The sequence below is a fragment of the Heterodontus francisci genome, chromosome 24, assembly GCF_036365525.1.
Source record: "Heterodontus francisci isolate sHetFra1 chromosome 24, sHetFra1.hap1, whole genome shotgun sequence".
NCBI classification, from domain to species: Eukaryota; Metazoa; Chordata; class Chondrichthyes; order Heterodontiformes; family Heterodontidae; genus Heterodontus; species Heterodontus francisci.
The window spans coordinates 16,577,747-16,596,181 of record NC_090394.1 but is presented as its reverse complement, the minus strand read 5'-3'; the positions used below and the strand labels follow the sequence as shown (position 1 = coordinate 16,596,181).

General features: G+C 56.9%; 2 protein-coding genes across 9 annotated transcripts in view; one reads left to right on the top strand and one right to left on the bottom strand.

The window, feature by feature from the left end:
* snrnp25 (small nuclear ribonucleoprotein 25) overlaps nt 1-12,497 on the bottom strand; it is a 46,275-nt gene extending 33,778 nt beyond the window's left edge. Inside the window, exon 1 of one of the 8 annotated variants that reach the window (XM_068055721.1) lies at nt 12,473-12,497. Coding sequence is in view for 1 of the 8 variants with exons in the window: in XM_068055712.1 (XP_067911813.1) it covers nt 8,736-8,764 (29 nt within the window). In the remaining 7 variants the exon portion in view is untranslated. Of the gene's footprint in view, nt 1-8,549; nt 8,637-8,659; nt 8,823-12,472 lie in introns of those variants that run through there. The other 7 variants (XM_068055712.1, XM_068055714.1, XM_068055718.1 and 4 more) reach the window with 7 other exon arrangements.
* polr3k (polymerase (RNA) III (DNA directed) polypeptide K) lies at nt 8,826-17,142 on the top strand. The gene is made up of 3 exons (XM_068055723.1): nt 8,826-8,951; nt 12,110-12,197; nt 16,690-17,142. Exons 1-3 carry the CDS (start codon nt 8,841-8,843, stop codon nt 16,815-16,817), a joined length of 327 nt encoding a protein of 108 aa, XP_067911824.1. The 5' UTR covers nt 8,826-8,840; the 3' UTR covers nt 16,818-17,142.
* The last annotated feature ends 1,293 nt before the right edge of the window (nt 17,143-18,435 follow it).

Genomic DNA, 18,435 nt, shown 5'->3' with positions numbered 1-18,435 from the left:
CCCTCACCCCAACCCCCCCACCCCACACCCCAACCCCGCCCACCCCACCACCACCCCCCCCCACCCCTCAACCTCCCCCCCACCCCACCACCCCTTCCCCCCCCTCCCTCACCACTCCCCCCCCCCCACCCCTCACCCCTACCCCCCCCACCTCACACCCCAGACCCCCCCCTCCTCCTCCCCCTCACCCTTCCCCCCCGTACCACCACCCCACTAGCCCCACCCCCCCACCACCACCCCACACCCCAACCCTCCCCCCCCTCACCCCTCACCCTACCCCCTCCCACCACCTCCCCTCTCCCCTTCCCCCCCTCCTCCTCCCACTCCCCTTCCCCCACCTCCACCCTCTCCCCTTCCCCCCCCTCCACCTCCCCTCACCACCTCCCCCCCCTCCACTCCCTCTCCCATCCCCCCCTCCTCCACCCCTCTCCCTCCCCCCACCTCCACCCCTCCCCCCTTCCTCTCCCTCCCCCTCCCCCTCCACCATCCTTCCCCCCCTCCTCCTCTCTCACCTTCCTCCCCCTCCTCCTCCCTCACTGCCCCCCCTCCTCCACCCCTCCACCTTCCCCCTCCTCCTCTCTCACCTTCCCCCCCTCCTCCTCCCTCACCCTTCCCCCCCCCTCCTCCTCCCCTCTCACCTTCCCCCCCCTCCCCTCCCCTCCTCCCTCTCTCACCTTCCCCCCCTCCTCCTCCCCTCTCACCTTCCCCCCCTCCTCCTCCCCTCTCACCCTCCCCCACCTCCTCCCCCCCTCCCTCCCCTCTCACCTTCCCCCTCCCCTCCTCCTCCTCCCCTCATCACCTCCCCCCCCCCTCCTCCTCCCCTCTCACCTCCCCCCTCCTCTCCCCTCCCCCTCTCCACTTCCCCCCCTCCTCCTCCCCCTCACCTCTCACCTTCCCCCCCCTCCTCCTCCCCTCTCCCCCCCCCACCCTCCCCCCCCTCCTCCTCCCTCCCTCCTAGCCATCCCCCCCTCCTCCTCCCCTCCCCTCTCACCTTCCCCCCCCCTCCTCCTCCCCTCTCACCTTCCCCCCCTCCTCCTCCCCTCTCCCCCCCCTCCTCCTCCTCCCCTCTCACCTTCCCCCCCTCCTCCTCCCCTCTCACCTTCCCCCCCCTCCTCCTCCCCTCTCACCTTCCCCCCCCTCCTCCTCCCCTCTCACCTTCCCCCCCCCTCCTCCTCCCCTCTCACCTTTCCCCCCCCCTCCTCCTCCCCTCTCACCTTTCCCCCCCTTCCTCCTCCTCTCACCTTCCCCCCCTCCTCCTCCCTCTCACCTTCCCCCCCTCCTCCTCCCTCTCACCTTCCCCCCCTCCTCCTCCCTCTCACCTTCCCCCCCCTCCTCCTCCCCTCTCACCTTCCCCCCCCCTCCTCCTCCCCTCATCACCTTCCCCCCCCTCCTCCTCCCCTCTCACCTTCCCCCCCCTCCTCCTCCCTCTCACCTTCCCCCCCTCCTCCTCCCCTCTCACCTTCCCCCCCCTCCTCCTCCCCTCTCACCTTCCCCCCCCCTCCTCCTCCCCTCTCACCTTCCCCCCCCTCCTCCTCCCCTCTCACCTTCCCCCCCTCCTCCTCCTCCCCTCTCACCTTCCCCCCCCTCCTCCTCCCTCCCCTCCTCCTCCCCTCCCCTCCTCCTCCCTCTCACCTTCCCCCCCCCTCCTCCCCTCCCCCCCCCCTCCTCCTCCCCTCCACCTTCCCCCCCCTCCTCCTCCCCTCCCCCCCCTCCTCCTCCCTCCCCTCCTCCTCCCCTCTCCTCCTCCTCCCCTCTCCTCCTCCTCCCTCTCACCTTCCCCCCCTCCTCCTCCCCTCCCCCTCCCACCTTCCCCCCCCCTCCCACCTCCCCCCCCCTCCTCCCCTCTCACCTTCCCCCCCCCTCCTCCCCTCTCACCTTCCCCCCCTCCTCCTCCCCTCTCACCTTCCCCCCCCCTCCTCCCTCCTCTCACCTTCCCCCCCCCTCCCTCCCTCTCACCTTCCCCCCCCTCCTCCCCTCTCACCTTCCCCCCCCTCCTCCCCTCTCACCTTCCCCCCCCCACCTCCCCTCTCAACTTTCCCCCCCCTCCTCCCCTCTCACCTTCCCCCCCCCCTCCTCCCCTCTCACCTTCCCCCTCCTCCTCCCTCTCACCTTCCCCTCCTCCTCCCTCTCACCTTCCCCCCCCCTCCTCCCCTCTCACCTTCCCCCCCCCTCCTCCCCTCTCACCTTCCCCCCCCCTCCTCCCCTCTCACCTTCCCCTCCTCCTCCCCTCTCACCTTCCCCCCCCCTCCTCCCCTCTCACCTTCCCCCCCCTCCTCCCCTCTCACCTTCCCCCCCCTCCTCCCCTCTCACCTTCCCCCCCCCTCCTCCCCTCTCACCTTCCCCCCCCCTCCTCCCCTCTCACCTTCCCCCCCCCTCCTCCCCTCTCACCTTCCCCACCTTCCCCCCCCCTCCTCCCCCTCTCACCTTCCCACCCTTCCCCCCCCTCTTCCCCTCTCACCTTCCCCCCTTCCCCCCCCCTCCTCCCCTCTCACCTTCCCCCCCCCCTCCTCCCCTCTCACCTTCCCACCTTCCCCCCCCCCTCCTCCCCTCTCACCTTCCCCCCCTCCTCCTCCTCCCCTCTCACCTTCCCCCCCTCCTCCTCCTCCCCTCTCACCTTCCCCCCCCCTCCTCCCCTCCCCTCCCCTCCTCCTCCCCTCTCACCTTCCCCCCCCTCCTCCTCCCCTCCCACCTTCCCCCCCCTCCTCCCTCCCCTCCCCTCCCCCTCCCACCTTCCCCCCCCCTCCTCCCCTCTCACCTTCCCCCCCCCTCCTCCCCTCTCACCTTCCCCCCCCATCCTCCCCTCTCACCTTCCCCCCCTCCTCCTCCCCTCCCCTCCTCCTCCCCTCTCACCTTCCCCCTTCCCCCCCCCCCTCCTCCCCTCTCACCTTCCCCCCCCCCTCCTCCCCTCTCACCTTCCCCCCCCTCCTCCCTCTCACCTTCCCCCCCATCCTCCCCTCTCACCTTCCCCCCCCCCCCTCCTCCCCTCTCACCTTCCCCCCCCCTCCTCCCCTCTCACCTTCCCCCCCCATCCTCCCCTCTCACCTCCCCCCCCCATCCTCCCCTCTCACCTTCCCCCCCCCTCCTCCCCTCTCACCTTCCCCCCCACTCCTCCCCTCTCACCTTCCCCCCCCCTCCTCCCCTCTCACCTTCCCCCCCCCTCCTCCCCTCTCACCTTCCCCCCCCCTCCTCCCCTCTCACCTTCCCCCCCCCTCCTCCCCTCTCACCTTCCCCCCCCCTCCTCCCCTCTCACCTTCCCCCCCCCCTCCTCCCCTCTCACCTTCCCCCCCCCTCCTCCCCTCTCACCTTCCCCCCTCCTCCCCTCTCACCTTCCCCCCCCCCTCCTCCCTCTCACCTTCCCCCCCCTTCCTCCCCTCTCACCTTCCCCCCCTTCCTCCCCTCTCACCTTCCCACCTTCCCCCCCTCCTCCCCTCTCACCTTCCCCCCCCCTCCTCCCCTTCCCCCCCCCTCCTCCCCTTCCCCCCCCCCTCCTCCCCTCTCACCTTGCCCCCCCCCCTCCTCCCCTCTCACCTGCCGCCCCTCCCCTCTCACCTTCCCCCCCCCCTCCTCCTCCCTCTCACCTTCCCCCCCCCCCCTCTCACCTTCCCCCCCACCTCTCACCTTCCCCCCCCCCTCTCTCACCTTCCCCCCCCCCCTCTCACCTTCCCCCCCCCCCTCCTCCCCTCTCACCTTCCCCCCCCCCTCCTCCCCTCTCACCTTGCCCCCCCCCCTCCTCCCCTCTCACCTTGCCCCCCCCCTCCTCCCTCTCACCTTGCCCCCCCCCTCCTCCCCCTCTCACCTTGCCCCCCCCCCTCCTCCCCTCTCACCTTGCCCCCCCCTCCCCTCTCACCTTCCCCCCCCTCCCCTCTCACCTTCCCCCCCCTTCCTCCCCTCTCACCTTCCCACCTTCCCCCCCCTCACCTTCCCCCCCTCCCCCCCCCTCACCTTCCCCCCCCTTCCTCCCCTCTCACCTTCCCACCTTCCCCCCCCTCCTCCCCTCTCACCTTCCCCCCCCTCCTCCCCTCTCACCTTCCCCCCCCCCTCCTCCCCTCTCACCTTCCCCCCCCCCTCCTCCCCTCTCACCTTCCCCCCCCCCTCCTCCCCTCTCACCTTCCCCCCCCCTCCTCCCCTCTCACCTTCCCCCCCCTCCCCTCTCACCTTCCCCCCCCCTCCCCTCTCACCTTCCCCCCCCTCCCCTCTCACCTTCCCCCCCCTCCCCTCTCACCTTCCCCCCCCTCCCCTCTCACCTTCCCCCCCCCTTCCTCCCCTCTCACCTTCCCACCCCTCCTCCCCTCTCACCTTCCCCCCCCCTCCCCTCTCACCTTCCCCCCCCCTCCTCCCCTCTCACCTTCCCCCCCCCCTCCTCCCCTCTCACCTTCCCCCCCCCCTCCTCCCCTCTCACCTTCCCCCCCCCCTCCTCCCCTCTCACCTTCCCCCCCCCCTCCTCCCCCCTCCCCTCTCACCTTCCCCCCCCCCTCCCCTCTCACCTTCCCCCCCCCCTCCCCTCTCACCTTCCCCCCCCTCCCCTCTCACCTTCCCCCCCCTCCTCCCCTCTCACCTTCCACCCCCCTCCCCTTCCCCCCCACCTTCCCCCCCCTCCTCCCCTCTCACCTTCCACCCCCCTCCCCTTCCCCCCCACCTTCCCCCCCCTCCTCCCCTCTCACCTTCCACCCCCCTCCCCTTCCCCCCCCTTCCCCCCCCCCTCCCCTTCCCCCCCCCTCCCCTTCCCCCCCCTTCCCCCCCCCTTCCCCTTCCCCCCCCTCCTCCCCTCTCAGCTTCCCCCCCCCTCCTCCCCTCTCACCTTCCCCCCCTCTCACCTTCCCCCCCCCCCTCCCCTCTCACCTTCCCCCCCCTCCTCCCCTCTCACCTTCCCCCCCCTCCTCCCCTCTCACCTTCCCCCCCCTCCTCCCCTCTCACCTTCCCCCCCCTCCCCCCTCTCACCTTCCCCCCCTCCTCCCCTCTCACCTTCCCCCCCCTCCCCTCCCACCTTCCCCCCCCTCCCCTCCCACCTTCCCCCCCCTTCCTCCCCTCTCACCTTCCCACCTTCCCCCCCCCTCCTCCCCTCTCACCTTCCCCCCCCCTCCTCCCCTCTCACCTTCCCCCCCCCTCCTCCCCTCTCACCTTCCCCCCCCCCCCTCCTCCCCTCTCACCTTCCCCCCCCCTCCCCTCTCACCTTCCCCCCCCCTCCTCCCCTCTCACCTTCCCCCCCCCTCCTCCCCTCTCACCTTCCCCCCCCTCCCCTCTCACCTTCCCCCCCCTCCCCTCTCACCTTCCCCCCCCTCCCCTCTCACCTTCCCCCCCCTCCCCTCTCACCTTCCCCCCCCTCCTCCCCTCTCACCTTCCCCCCCTCCTCCCCTCTCACCTTCCCCCCCCTCCCCTCTCACCTTCCCCCCCCTCCCCTCTCACCTTCCCCCCCCTTCCTCCCCTCTCACCTTCCCACCTTCCCCCCCCCTCCTCCCCTCTCACCTTCCCCCCCCCCTCCCCTTCCCCCCCCCCCTCCCCTCTCACCTTCCCCCCCCCCTCCCCTCTCACCTTCCCCCCCCCCCCCTCCTCCCCTCACCTCCCCCCCCCCCCCTCCTCCCCTCTCACCTTCCCCCCCCCTCCTCCCCTCTCACCTTCCCCCCCCCCTCCTCCCCTCTCACCTTCCCCCCCCCCTCCTCCCCTCTCACCTTCCCCCCCCCCCCTCCTCCCCTCTCACCTTCCCCCCCCCCTCCTCCCCTCTCACCTTCCCCCCCCCCCCTCCTCCCTCTCACCTTCCCCCCCCCCCCTCCTCCCCTCTCACCTTCCCCCCCCCCCCCTCCTCCCCTCTCACCTTCCCCCCCCCCCCTCCTCCCCTCTCACCTTCCCCCCCCCCCCTCTCACCTTCCCCCCCCCCCCTCCTCCCCTCTCACCTTCCCCCCCCCCTCCTCCCCTCTCACCTTCCCCCCCCCCCCCTCCTCCCCTCTCACCTTCCCCCCCCCCCTCCTCCCCTCTCACCTTCCCCCCCCCCTCCTCCCTCTCACCTTCCCCCCCCCCTCCTCCCCTCTCACCTTCCCCCTCCCCTCCTCCCCTCTCACCTTCCTCCTCCCCTCCTCCCCTCTCACCTCCTCCCCTCTCACCTTCTCCTCCCCTCTCACCTTCCCCCCCCCTCCTCCCCTCTCACCTTCCTCCTCCCCTCCTCCCCTCTCACCTTCTCCTCCCCTCCTCCCTCTCACCTTCTCCTCCCTCTCACCTTCCCCCCCCCCTCCTCCCCTCTCACCTTCCCCCCCCCCTCCTCCCCTCTCACCTTCCCCCCCCCCTCCTCCCCTCTCACCTTCCCCCCCCCCCTCCTCCCCTCTCACCTTCCCCCCCCTCCTCCCCTCACCCTCCCCCCCTCCTCCTCCCCTCACCCTCCCCCCCCCTCCTCCCCTCACCCTCCCCCCTCCTCCCCTCACTCCCTCTCCCCCCCTCACCCTCCCTCCCCCTCACCCTCCCTCCCTCTCCCTCACCCTCCCTCCCTCCCTCTCCCTCACCCTCCCTCCCTCTCCCCCTCACCCTCCCTCCCTCTCCCCCCCTCACCCTCCCTCCCTCTCCCCCCCTCACCCTCCCTCCCTCTCCCCCCCTCACCCTCCCTCCCTCTCCCCCCCTCACCCTCCCTCCCTCTCCCCCCCTCACCCTCCCTCCCTCTCCCCCCCTCACCCTCCCTCCCTCTCCCCCCCTCACCCTCCCTCCCTCTCCCCCCCTCACCCTCCCTCCCTCTCCCCCCCTCACCCTCCCTCCCTCTCCCCCCCTCACCCTCCCCCCCTCTCCCCCCTCACCCTCCCTCCCTCTCCCTCCCCCCCTCTCCTCCCCCCCCTCACCCTCCCCTCCCTCTCCCTCCCCTCCCTCTCCCCCCCTCCCCCTCCCTCGCCCTCCCCTCCCTCTCCCTCCCCTCCCTCTCCCCCCCCTCCCCCTCCCTCTCCCCCCCTCCCCCTCCCTCTCCCCCCTCCCCCTCCCTCGCCCTCCCCTCCCTCGCCCTCACCCTCCCTCCCTCTCCCCTCCCTCCCTCGCCCTCCCCTCCCTCCCTCTCCCCTCCCTCCCTCCCCCCTCCTTCTCCCCCCCTCCCTCTCCCCTCCCTCCCCCTCCTTCTCCCCCCCTCCCTCTCCCCTCCTTCTCCCCCCCTCCCTCTCCCCCCTCTCTCCCCTCCTTCTCCCCCCCTCCCTCTCCCCCCTCTCTCCCCCCCCTCCCCTCTCCCTCTCTCTCCCCCCCTCCCTCTCCCCCCTCTCTCCCCCCCCTCCCTCTCCCCTCTCTCTCCCCCCCTCCCTCTCCCCCCCTCCCTCTCCCCTCTCTCTCCCCCCTCCCTCTCCCCTCTCTCTCCCCCCCTCCCTCTCCCCTCCCTCTCCCCTCTCTCTCCCCCCCCTCCCTCTCCCCCCCTCCCTCTCCCCTCTCTCTCCCCCCTCCCTCTCCCCTCTCTCTCCCCCCCTCCCTCTCCCCTCCCTCTCCCCCCCTCCCTCTCCCCCCCCTCCCTCTCCCCTCTCTCTCCCCCCTCCCTCTCCCCTCTCTCTCCCCCCCTCCCTCTCCCCTCCCTCTCCCCTCTCTCTCCCCCCCTCCCTCTCCCCTCCCTCTCCCCTCTCTCTCCCCCCCTCCCTCTCCCCTCCCTCTCCCCTCTCTCTCCCCCCCTCCCTCTCCCTCCCTCTCCCCCCCTCCCTCTCCCCTCCCTCTCCCCTCTCTCTCCCCCCCTCCCTCTCCCCTCCCTCTCCCTCTCCCTCCTTCTCCCCCCCCTCCTCTCCCCTCTCTCTCCCCCCCTCCCTCTCCCTCCTTCTCCCCCCCCCTCCTCTCCCCTCTCTCTCCCCCCCTCCCTCTCCCCTCTCTCTCCCTCTCCCTCCTTCTCCTCTCCCTCCCTCTCCCCTCTCTCTCCCTCTCCCTCCCTGTCTCTCTCCTCCCCCTCCTCCTCTCCCTCCCCCTCCCCTCCCCTCTCTCCCCCTCTCCCTCCCTGTCTCTCTCCTCCCCCTCCCCTCTCTCCCCTCCCTCTCCCCTCCCCCTCCCCTCCTCTCCCCTCCCCCTCCTCTCCCCTCCCCTCCCCCTCCTCTCCCCTCCCCTCCCCCTCCTCTCCCCTCCCCCTCCCCTCCTCCTCCCCTCCTCCCCCTCCCCTCCTCTCTCCTCCCCCTCCCCTCCTCTCTCCTCCCCCTCCCCTCCTCTCTCTCCCCTCTCCCCCTCCCCTCCTCTCTCCCCTCTCCTCTCCTCTCTCCCCTTCCCTTCCACTCTCCCCCTCCCCCTCCATCCCTCCCTTCTCCTCCTCCCCTCTCCTCCTCCCCTCTCCCTCCCACCCCCCTCTCTCCGTCCCTCCCTCCCCTCTCTCTCCTCTCTTTTCCCTCCTCTCTCCTACCTCCCTCCTCCTCATCTCCTCCCCTCTCCCTCCTCCTCATCTCCTCCCCTCTCCCTCCTCCTCATCTCCTCCTCCTGCCTCATCTCTCCTCTCCCTCCTCCCCTCCTGTCCCCCTCTCCCTCCCTCCTCCCCCTCCCCTGTCCCCCTCTCCTCCTCCCTTCTCCCTTCTCCCCCTCTCCTCCTCCTCCTCTCCCTCTCCCTCCCTCCTCCTCCCTTCACTCTCACTCACTCTGAATTCTTCAGTCCTGTACTATCTGGAAAATGAGACACACTTTGTGCAACGGGAAAATGAACCCCTGTAAAACAATTTCAGCATCTGCCACATCAGTATCCACTCACTAAATAAAAATTAAACATCGCTTCTCGCTTTGAAAGTAAGTTCTCCTGAATGCGTTAAAATAAATACACGTCCTACACAAATCGTGAATAATTATATTTGGGCATCCGCTTGTTGAAGATGAAGTGAAACTAATTTCCCGGAGTTGTTGCTGGCGGAAGAAAGGCCGCGCGGTTTCCGGTGATGCTGCTCTTTTGTCCGACCTGCGGAAACGTCCTGATCGTGGAGGAAGGACAGAAATGTTACCGATTCGCCTGTAACACCTGTCCCTACGTTCACAATGTCACCCGCAAAGTGAGCGGCAAAAACTGCAAAGAAAATAATGGAGGGAGGGGGTAGGGTGAGAGGAGTGGGGCAGGCGGGATGGGAGATAAGGGGGGGGGGTGTTGTAGTGCATGAGTCGCAAAAAGTTCGTATGCAGGTACAGCAAGTCATAAAGAAGGCTAATCCTTTATTACGAGAGGAATTGAAAATAAAAGTAAGGATTTGGGGTGGCGCAGCGGTTAGCACCGCAGCCTCACAGCTCCAGCGACCCGGGTTCAATTCTGGGTACGGCCTGTGTGGAGTTTGCAAGGTCTCCCTGTGTCTGCATGGGTTTCCACCAGGTGCTCCGGTTTCCTCCCACAGCCAAAGACTTGCGGGTTGATAGGTAAATTGGCCATTGTAAATTGCCCCTAGTGTAGGTAGGTGGCAGGGAATATGGGATTACTGTAGGGTTAGTATAAATGGGTGGTTGTTGGTCGGCACAGACTCTGTGGGCCGAAGGTCTTGTTTCAGTGCTGTATCTCTAAATAAATTTTTTTTTAAATGTTATGCAGGGCATTGGTGATACCATATCTCGAATATGGTGTGCAGTTTTTTGCCTTATTTAAGGAAGGGTCTGTTGGAGGCGGTTCAGAGGAGGTTTACTAGATTGATACCTGGAATGAGTGGGTTGTCTTATGAAGAAAGGTTGGATAGACTGGGCTTCCTTTCACTGGAGTTTAGAAGAGTGAGGGGAGACGATTGAAGTTTATAAGATCCTGAACAGTCTTGACAAAGTAGATGTGGAAAGGCTGTTTCCTCTTGTGGGGGAGTCCAGAACTAGGGCGCACTATTTTAAGATGAGGGGTCACCCATTTAGGACAGAGAGGAGGAGAAATTTTTTCTGAGGGTTGTGTGACTTTGGAACTCTGCCTCAGAAGGTGGTGGAGGCAGGGTCATTGAATAATTTTAAGGCGGAGGTGGATAGATTCTTGTTCGGCAAGGGAATCAAAGGTTATCGGGGGTAGATGGGAGAGTGGATCAGCCATGATCTTATTGAATGGTGGAGTAGGCTTGAGGGGCCAAATGGCCTACTTCTCCTAATTCGTATGCTTGTATGAGGGGGAGAGAGGTGGGGGGAGTGGAGAGGAGAGGGGGGAGGAAAGATGGGAAGGCAGCATGGGGGAGGGGGAAAGTGGTGGGGATGTAGGGAGGGGGTGGGGAGAGAGGGATGGGGGCATGGGGGAGGAGAGGTGGGAGGGGAGGAGAGAACGAGGGAGGTGGGGTTTACAGGGGAGGGAGAGAGAGGGTGGGGGGGGGGAGAGAGCAAGCAAAGGCTTATGATCAACTTTTCTGACTTAGGCTGTTTCCTTTGGGGTTCCACAGGATCAGGACTAGGTCCCTTGCTTTTTGTGTTATATCAATGATTTAGACTTAAATTTAGAGGCATGATTATGAAGTTTACTGATGATTTGAAAATTGGCCCTATGGTTGATAGTGAGGAAGAAAGTTGTAGACTGCAGGAAAATATCAGTAGACTGGTCATATTGGCAGAAAAGTGGCAAATGGAATTCAATCCAGAGAAGTGTGAGGTCATGCATTTGGGGAGGGCAAACAAGGCAAGGGAATACATAATAAATGATAGGATACTGAGCAGTGTAGAGGAATAGAGGGATCTTGGAATGTATGTCCACAGATCCCTGAAGGTCACAGGAGAGATATATAAAGTGGTCAAGAAGGCATACAGGATATTTTATTGGCTGAGGCATAGAAAAAAGAGCAGGGAGGTTCTGCTAGAACTGTGTAAAACACTAGTTTGACTGCAGCTAGAGTACTGAGAGGGCAACAGAGGAGATTTACGAGGAAGTTGCCAGGAATGGAGAATTTTGGCTGAGGAAAGATTGGACTGGCTGGGGTTGTTTTCTTTGGAACAGAGGAGGCTACGGGGAGATACAACTGAGGTGTATATAATTATGAAGGGCCTAAATAGAGTGGATAGGAAGGACCTATTTCCATTAGGTTGATAACCAATAACATTTAAAGTAACTAGTGGAAGGATTCGAAGGGAGTTGTGAGATTTTTTTCACCCAGAGGTGGTGGGGTTCTGGAACTCACTGCCTGAAAGGGTGGTAGAGGCAGAAACCTTCATCACATGAAAAAAATACTTGGATATGTACTTGAAGTGCCTACTGGACTACAAACCAAGAGCTGGAAAGTAGGATTAGGTTTGATGGCTGTTTTTTCAGCTGCCACAGACGCAGTGGGCTACATGGTCTCCTTGTCTGGTATAAAATTTCTATTTTGAGGGCTGATCTAATTGAGGTCTTTCAAATGATAATGGGATATGGTAGAGTACATATAGAGAAGCTATTTCCTCTGCTGGGGAAATCCAGAACAAGGGTGCATAATCTTAAAACTAGAGTTAGGGCATTTAGGAGCAAAATTAGGATAGTAGAAGTTTAGAATTCTCCCTTCCATAGGGTTGTGCATGCTGTGATGATTGACATTTTCAAGATTGAGATTGATTAGATTTTTATTCGGAAAGAGTATCAATGTGTATGCGCAAAGGTGGATCATTGGAGTTGAGGTACAGATCAGCCATGATCTAATAGAATGTCCTGCTGTTGTTGTACTAAGCAATGCCCACATGTCCCTGAATGGTTTTTTTCAGAAGGTACTTGATGCCATATTTGAGTTGTACTCCATGACATGCCAAATCCAATTTGTGAAATATTCCCTTCAAAGAGTATGTCAGTGTTTATACAATAGCATTAGTGTGGCTGAGAAACAAGTGCTAAATGTGTGGTATTTTCTAGCTATATAGTACATTCATTGCTTCATGAAAGCAATTTATAAAAATAAGGACAATTGAATCATGTGGCATCTAAGAGCAAAATATATCAAGTAGCATAGTTTCTTTCAATAAGATGAGGAAAATCTGTCATGTTAAAATTGAATGTTGTAATATGGATATTGCATAATTCTCTAATGTAATGATTAAAACAGGCCTAATAACTTTCATACCTAGATGAGTGGAAGTGGGTTAAACAAGTAGAATAGTTACCTTTTGAAAACTAAAATATATATTTTTTTTAATGAAAATCTAGGATTGATTAATTGTGGACAAGGCATTCTTCCTCTGAATTTACTTTCTTGAACTAAGGATCTGATTGTGTGCTAAATAACATGTGATTTTTCCTGTGTTGAAGGTAACTAACAGAAAATATCCCAAGCTAAAAGAAGTTGATGATGTGTTGGGTGGAGCTGCTGCTTGGGAAAATGTTGACTCTACAGCAGGTATAATGTGAATTAAAGCAATGCATGGTCATATGAGAAACTAAGATGGGAAATATAGATTGCACTATTCTACAGTGCTAGTACAGTAGTAGTCATGGGTACCTTTAATTCAAAGGACACAAGTTCAGATCTTAATGTGGCAGTTTGAGAATCTGAATTCAGTTTTTTAAAAATCTGAAAATAAAAAAACTTAGCAGTAAGTGACCATGAAGTTGTTGGATTGTTATAAAAACCCAACTAATGTCATTTAGGTTAAGAAACACTGCCATCCTTACCAACATGTGACACCAGACCCACACCAACGTGACTGCCCTCTTAAGTAGTCTAGCAAGCTACGTACTTGCACTAAGGATACCGGCAACGCCTGTAAGATTAAAAAAAGTTGTTATATTGTTCAATTGCACAATAGATTTTTCAGAAAATTGGTCACAATATGAGTAATTTGAGGCATAATATGATGAGCATAGCATGCTTGAGAGGTAACAATGACTTTGGGTTTGTTGTAGACTAGTTGATAGAGATTGATTCCCATAATTAGTCAACAACTCCAATTATTATTATTGATAACTAGAAGGCGAACTAGATGGATCTTCTGGCTTTCATTGCCCAGCAATACCCATTATGTCTAATGTAGAAAATAAGGTTTTGAAAGTTGGAAGAGATGTAGCAAGATAGAAGTGTTTGGGGAATAAATTCCATCTTGGTGGGAATTGGTGATTGCAGGCTTAAATGGAGAGGGTAAGTGATGTATAGTAGAGCAGGAGGTAGTGTAAGTGTGTGCAGGTGGGAAAGTTGGGAGGAGACAGAGAGGTAGGATGAAGTGTTGGATGGATTTGTAAGCAAAGACAAGGACTTTGAAGCCAATATGGTGGAAGAATAGGGAGACAATGCATGTTGGTGATTGGAGATTAGCATGGAAATGGATGCGAAGGCAAAGTTCTGGTTGAGTTATAGTTTGGTGGAGCTTGAGATGCTCACAAGGAGAGCGCTGGAGAATTGAACTCCAATGTCAGCCTGGGCAGATTTTAAAGATGGGTCCTAGAGGTGTATTAAATTAGTAGGTCACCCATACATCATGGATTATATATAGGATAGTGCATGTTGCAACACATTGAGGAGTTGAGATATGCCATAAATTTACTGTTGGCAGATGATGTCTGATCATTTTCCAAATGAACATTTTAAAATAATAACAGCTTTGAGGGTTTTCTTTTCTCCAGTTAGGTTGGCAATTTGTGATAAAGCACCCCTAGATCTCATTTAAATAGCATCTTTATCTGTAATACTGGGATAGAGATGGATTCTTTTGTCAGTGTTTTATTTTTGAAATATTTAGGACTTGATTGAAAGCTATTAAAGCATTTTAACAGCATACATTGAAATCTGCAGTCGAGATTTAGTTTTTGTCTCTTGGCAAATTTACACAAAGTTTCATATTTTATAGTTATAAAATGTCTGTTCTGGATATATAAATGAGAAGACAAGAACATGTATAACACTAGGATTAGAGTAGCACTTGCTTATGTTCAAAGTATAACAATGCAATAGCAGAATTTCTTGAGGATCTTGTCTTGCTGGGAACTAAGTTTTTTTTTATTGGTTCATGGGATGTGGGCATCGCTGGCCAGGCCAGCATTTATTGCCCATCGCTAATTGCCCTTGAGAAGGTGGTGGTGAGCTGCCTTTTGAACCGCTGCAGTCCATTTGGGGTAGATACACCCACAGTGCTGTTAGGAAGGGAGTTCCAGGATTTTGACCCAGCGACAGTGAGTAGGCTAAGTGATATCACAATGATTAACAAAGTCGTCTTGATTAAGTAGCAGCATACTCAACTCTGGGTCAGAAGATCCTGGGTTCAAGTCCCACTTCACAAGAGAGTACGTAGTCTGGGCTGACACTTTGGTACAGGACTGAGGGATTACCGCTTTATAGGAAGTGCCATCTTTCAGATAAGTTAAATCTTGGGGTGGATGTAAAAGATCACAAAGCAGTATTTGAAAAAGAACAGGGATCTCTGTATGCTAGACAACATTTAACTCTCAATGCTTTTGGTAGGGGCTAGATTTTTTTTAATGGATGGAAAATATTTTCAATTTGTTTGCAGTTTTGCTTCCTTTAGTTTTTTCCAAGTTGCGTATTCATGTTTTCCAATCCTTCTGCTAGTCAGTAGGTGGAAATTATTGAGTTTAAATTGTCCAGTAAGAATTACAAGGAGGTCATAGACTTTTTTGTCACTACGATCAAGACCATCCAAACAACTGCCTCTGCCACTACTCTCCCTTCCACTAGCCCACCGGGTTAAACATTCTCCAATGTTCTTCCCCACCTGCCCTAGCCCTAGCTCTGAACTCTCATTTTTCTCCAGTTTTTGTCCCACCTCCTGTCATGCCCCCTCCAAGCTCATTTAGACCATGAGATCCACCTCCTGCTCCTTCGATACTATTCCCACGAAACTGCTGACCACTCAACTTCCCCTCCTGATCCCCATGTTATCTGATATTGTTAACGGTACTGTCTTCCTCTCTCCTTTCAATCTGCTGTCACCAGCTCTCTCCAAAAAAAAAAAACAACTCTTGACTCCACCATCCTTGCAAACTGCTGCCCCACCTCCAACTTCCTTTCCAGAGCCCTTGAACGTGCTGTCACCTCCCAAATCCATGCCCATCTTTTCTGGAATTGCAATTTTGAATCCCTCTCCTCTGCCACAGTACAAAATGGTTATCAAAGTCACAAATGATATCCTGTGTGATAATGACAAGGTAAACAATCCCTCCTAATCCTTCTTGACCTGTCTACAGCCTTTGACAAGGTTGACCACACCATCCTCCTCCAACACTTATCCATGTTGTCCAGCTGGGTAGGGCTCTTCCATTGTTATCTATCTAATGGTAGTCAGAGTATCACTTGCAATGGTTTCTCCTCGCTTCCGCAATGTTACCTCTGGTAATCTCCCAAGGACCTATCTTTGGCCTTCTCCTACTTCTTATCTGCATTCTGCCCTTTGGCACAGCATTAGTTTCCACACGTACGGTGATGACACTCGGCTCTACTTCACCACAATCTTATCTTGACTCCGCTGCTGTTGCTAAACTATCAGACTGTTTGTCCGAGATCCAGTACTGAATGAGCAGAAATTTCCTCTATTTAAATATTAGGAAAACTGCAGCCATTGTCTTCAGTTCCCACTTCAAACTCCATTCCCTAGCTACCGACTCCCTCCCTCTCCGTGGCAACTGTCTGAGACTAAACCAGACTGTTCAGAACCTTGGTGTCATGTTTGACGTGAGATGGGCTTCCGACGGCGTATCTGCACTGTAACTAACAAGTCTTTTCCCACCTCTATAACATCACCCCTGTCTCAGATCATCTGCTGAAATGCTCATTCATGCCTTTGTTATCTCTAGATTTACCTATTTCAATGCACTCCTGGCTGGTTTCCCACATTCTGTCCTCCGTAAACTGGAGGTCATCCAAAACTGCTGTCTGGGTCCTTATTCATGTCAAGTCCCATTCACCTATTACCCCTGTATTGTCTGATCTACGTTGGCTCCTGGTCAAGCAACGTCTTGATTTTAAAAAATTTTCATCCTTGTTTTCAAATCCTTCCATGGCCTCATCCTGAAGGCCAGCTCAGGTCTGCAAATGAAACCCGAGCTGAGCCTGACAGAACCTCACCCGACCCGAGCCCGACCGGCCTGAGCCCCTTCATTTTATCCCGAGCCTGACCCGACCACCAGAATGTTCAGTTAACCTAGCTTCCGTTTTTCACTTTTTAAGCTTGTGCAGATAAGCAACAAAAACTGTAACTGGACCTGAAAGGTTGTTTAAAAAGTACATTAAGATTGGAGCCACGTACCGGAGGTGGTGATAGAGTGTGTCCGACCCGGCCTGGCCCGAGCCCTATTACCGGACCCGGAAGAGCGATCTGACCCGACCCGAACCCGATACATGTCGTCGGATCCCGTCGGGTATCCATGCTCTACCTCATCCCTCCATGTCTCTGTAATCTCCCCCAGCTCCACAACCCTCTGAGACACCTGCGCTCATCTGATTCTTGAGTGTCCCTGATTTATATTGCTCCACCATTGGTGGCCATGCCTTCAGCTGCCTGGCCCTAAGCTCTGGAATTCCCTCCCTAAGCCTCTCCAACTCTCTACCTCTCTTTGTTTAAGATGTTCCCTAAAACATACCTCTTTGACCAAGCTTTTGACCATCTGCCCTAATGTCTTATGTGGCTTGGTGTCTAATTTTGCTTTACTGGTACTGTGAAGCCCCTTGGGACGTTTTACTATGATAAACGCATGCTATAAATGTAAGTTCTTGTCTTAGCCTTACAATGGAATCCTTTTGGTGAAATAGATTTGGAAGGAGAAACGTTGTACACGTACACCATTTGTGATTTATGTTACATACAATCCGTATGAAAGTATTAATCAGAGATAGACTTCAATCCTTTAAATTTTAACACTTTTTCCTGTCTGTATTTATGCAGAAACTTGTCCCAAATGTGAACATCCTCGGGCATATTTCATGCAAATACAAACCAGATCTGCTGATGAACCTATGACTACATTTTACAAATGCTGCAATCCAGGATGTGGACATCGCTGGAGGGATTAAATTTCATACTGAATCCAAATAATTATGAATGCATGTCACCCAATGAAGATAGAGTTGAAAGACTGTGTGCTGAATTATGTTGAAATGGTCGGGAAAAGGAGCAAATTGCTGGATCTGTAATTGTAGTTAACCTGTCTGCTTGCATATAAGTTGTTTCATTTGTTTTTCTTCCTCTTACAAGAAAAGTTTTAATCCAATTGCAGTCAAATTTAGGAGTTCATAATTGTGTACAGCTTGACTAGATGGTAGATTAGTGCCATTAGCATTCCAAAATTGTTTTTTTTTTAAGATACTTTTATGTACATTAAAAGAAAAATTGCTACAATGTCTTGTTTTTTTTTTCGTTTGGGTGATGTGGGCGTCACTGGCTAGGCCAGCATTTATTGCCTATCCCTAATTGTCCTTGAGAAGGTGGTTGCGAGCTGCCTTCTTGAACCGTTGCAGTCCTTGGGGTGTAGGTACACCCACAATGCTGTTAGGAAGGAAGTTCCAGGATTTTGATCCAGTGCCAGTGAAGGCACGGCAATAAAGTTCCAAGTTAGGATGCTGTATGACTTGGAGGGGAACTTGCAGGTGGTGGTGTTCCCATGCGTTTGCTGCCCTAGTCCTTCGAGGTCGCCGGTTTGGGAGGTGCTGGCGAAGGAGCCTTGGTGAGTTGCTGCATTGCATCTTATAAATGGTACACACTGCTGCCACTATGTCGGTTGTGGAGGGAGTGAATGTTGAAGGTGGTGGATGGGGAGCCAATCAAGTGGACTGCTTTGTCCTGGATGGTGTTAAGCTTCTTGAATTTTGTTGGAGCTGCACCCATCCAGGCAAGTGGAGAGTATTCCATCACACTCCTGACGTGCCTTGTAGATGGTGGACAGACATTGGGGAGATGGGAGGTGAGTTGCTCGCTGCAGAATTCCCAGTCTCTGACCTGCTCTTGTAGCCACAGCATTTATGTGGCTGGCCCAGTTCAGCTTCTGGTCAATGCTAACCCCCAGGATATTGATAGTGGGGGATTCAGTGATGCTATGAACATCAATGGGGGGGATGATCAGATTCTCTCTTGTTTGAGATGGTCATTGCCTGGCACTTGTGTGGCATGAATGTTACTTGCCACTTATCAGCCTTAGCCTGGATGATGTCCAGGTCTTGCTGCATATGGATATGGGCTGCTTCAGTATCTGAGGAGTTGCGAATGGTGCTGAACATCATAATCATTAGCGACAAATATCCCCACTTCTGACCTCACGATGGAGGGAAGGTCATTGATGAAGCAGCGGAAGATGGTTGTGCCTAGGACGCTACTTTGTGGAACTCCCGCCTCAAAGTCCTGAGACTTAAGACATTTGGCCTCCAACAACCACAACCATCTTCTTTTGTGCTCGGTATAACTGCAACCAGCAGAGAGTTTTCTCCTAATTCCCGCTAACTCCAGTTTTGCTAGGGCTCCTTGATGCCATACTCAATCAAATGCTGCCTTGATGTCAAGGGCAGTCACTCTCCCCTCACCTCTGGAGTTCACCTCTTTTGTTCATGTTTGGTCCAAGGCTGTAATGAGGTCAGGAGCTGAGTGGCCCTGGTGGAACCCAAACTGAGCACCAGCCAGCAGGTTATTGCTGAGCCAGTG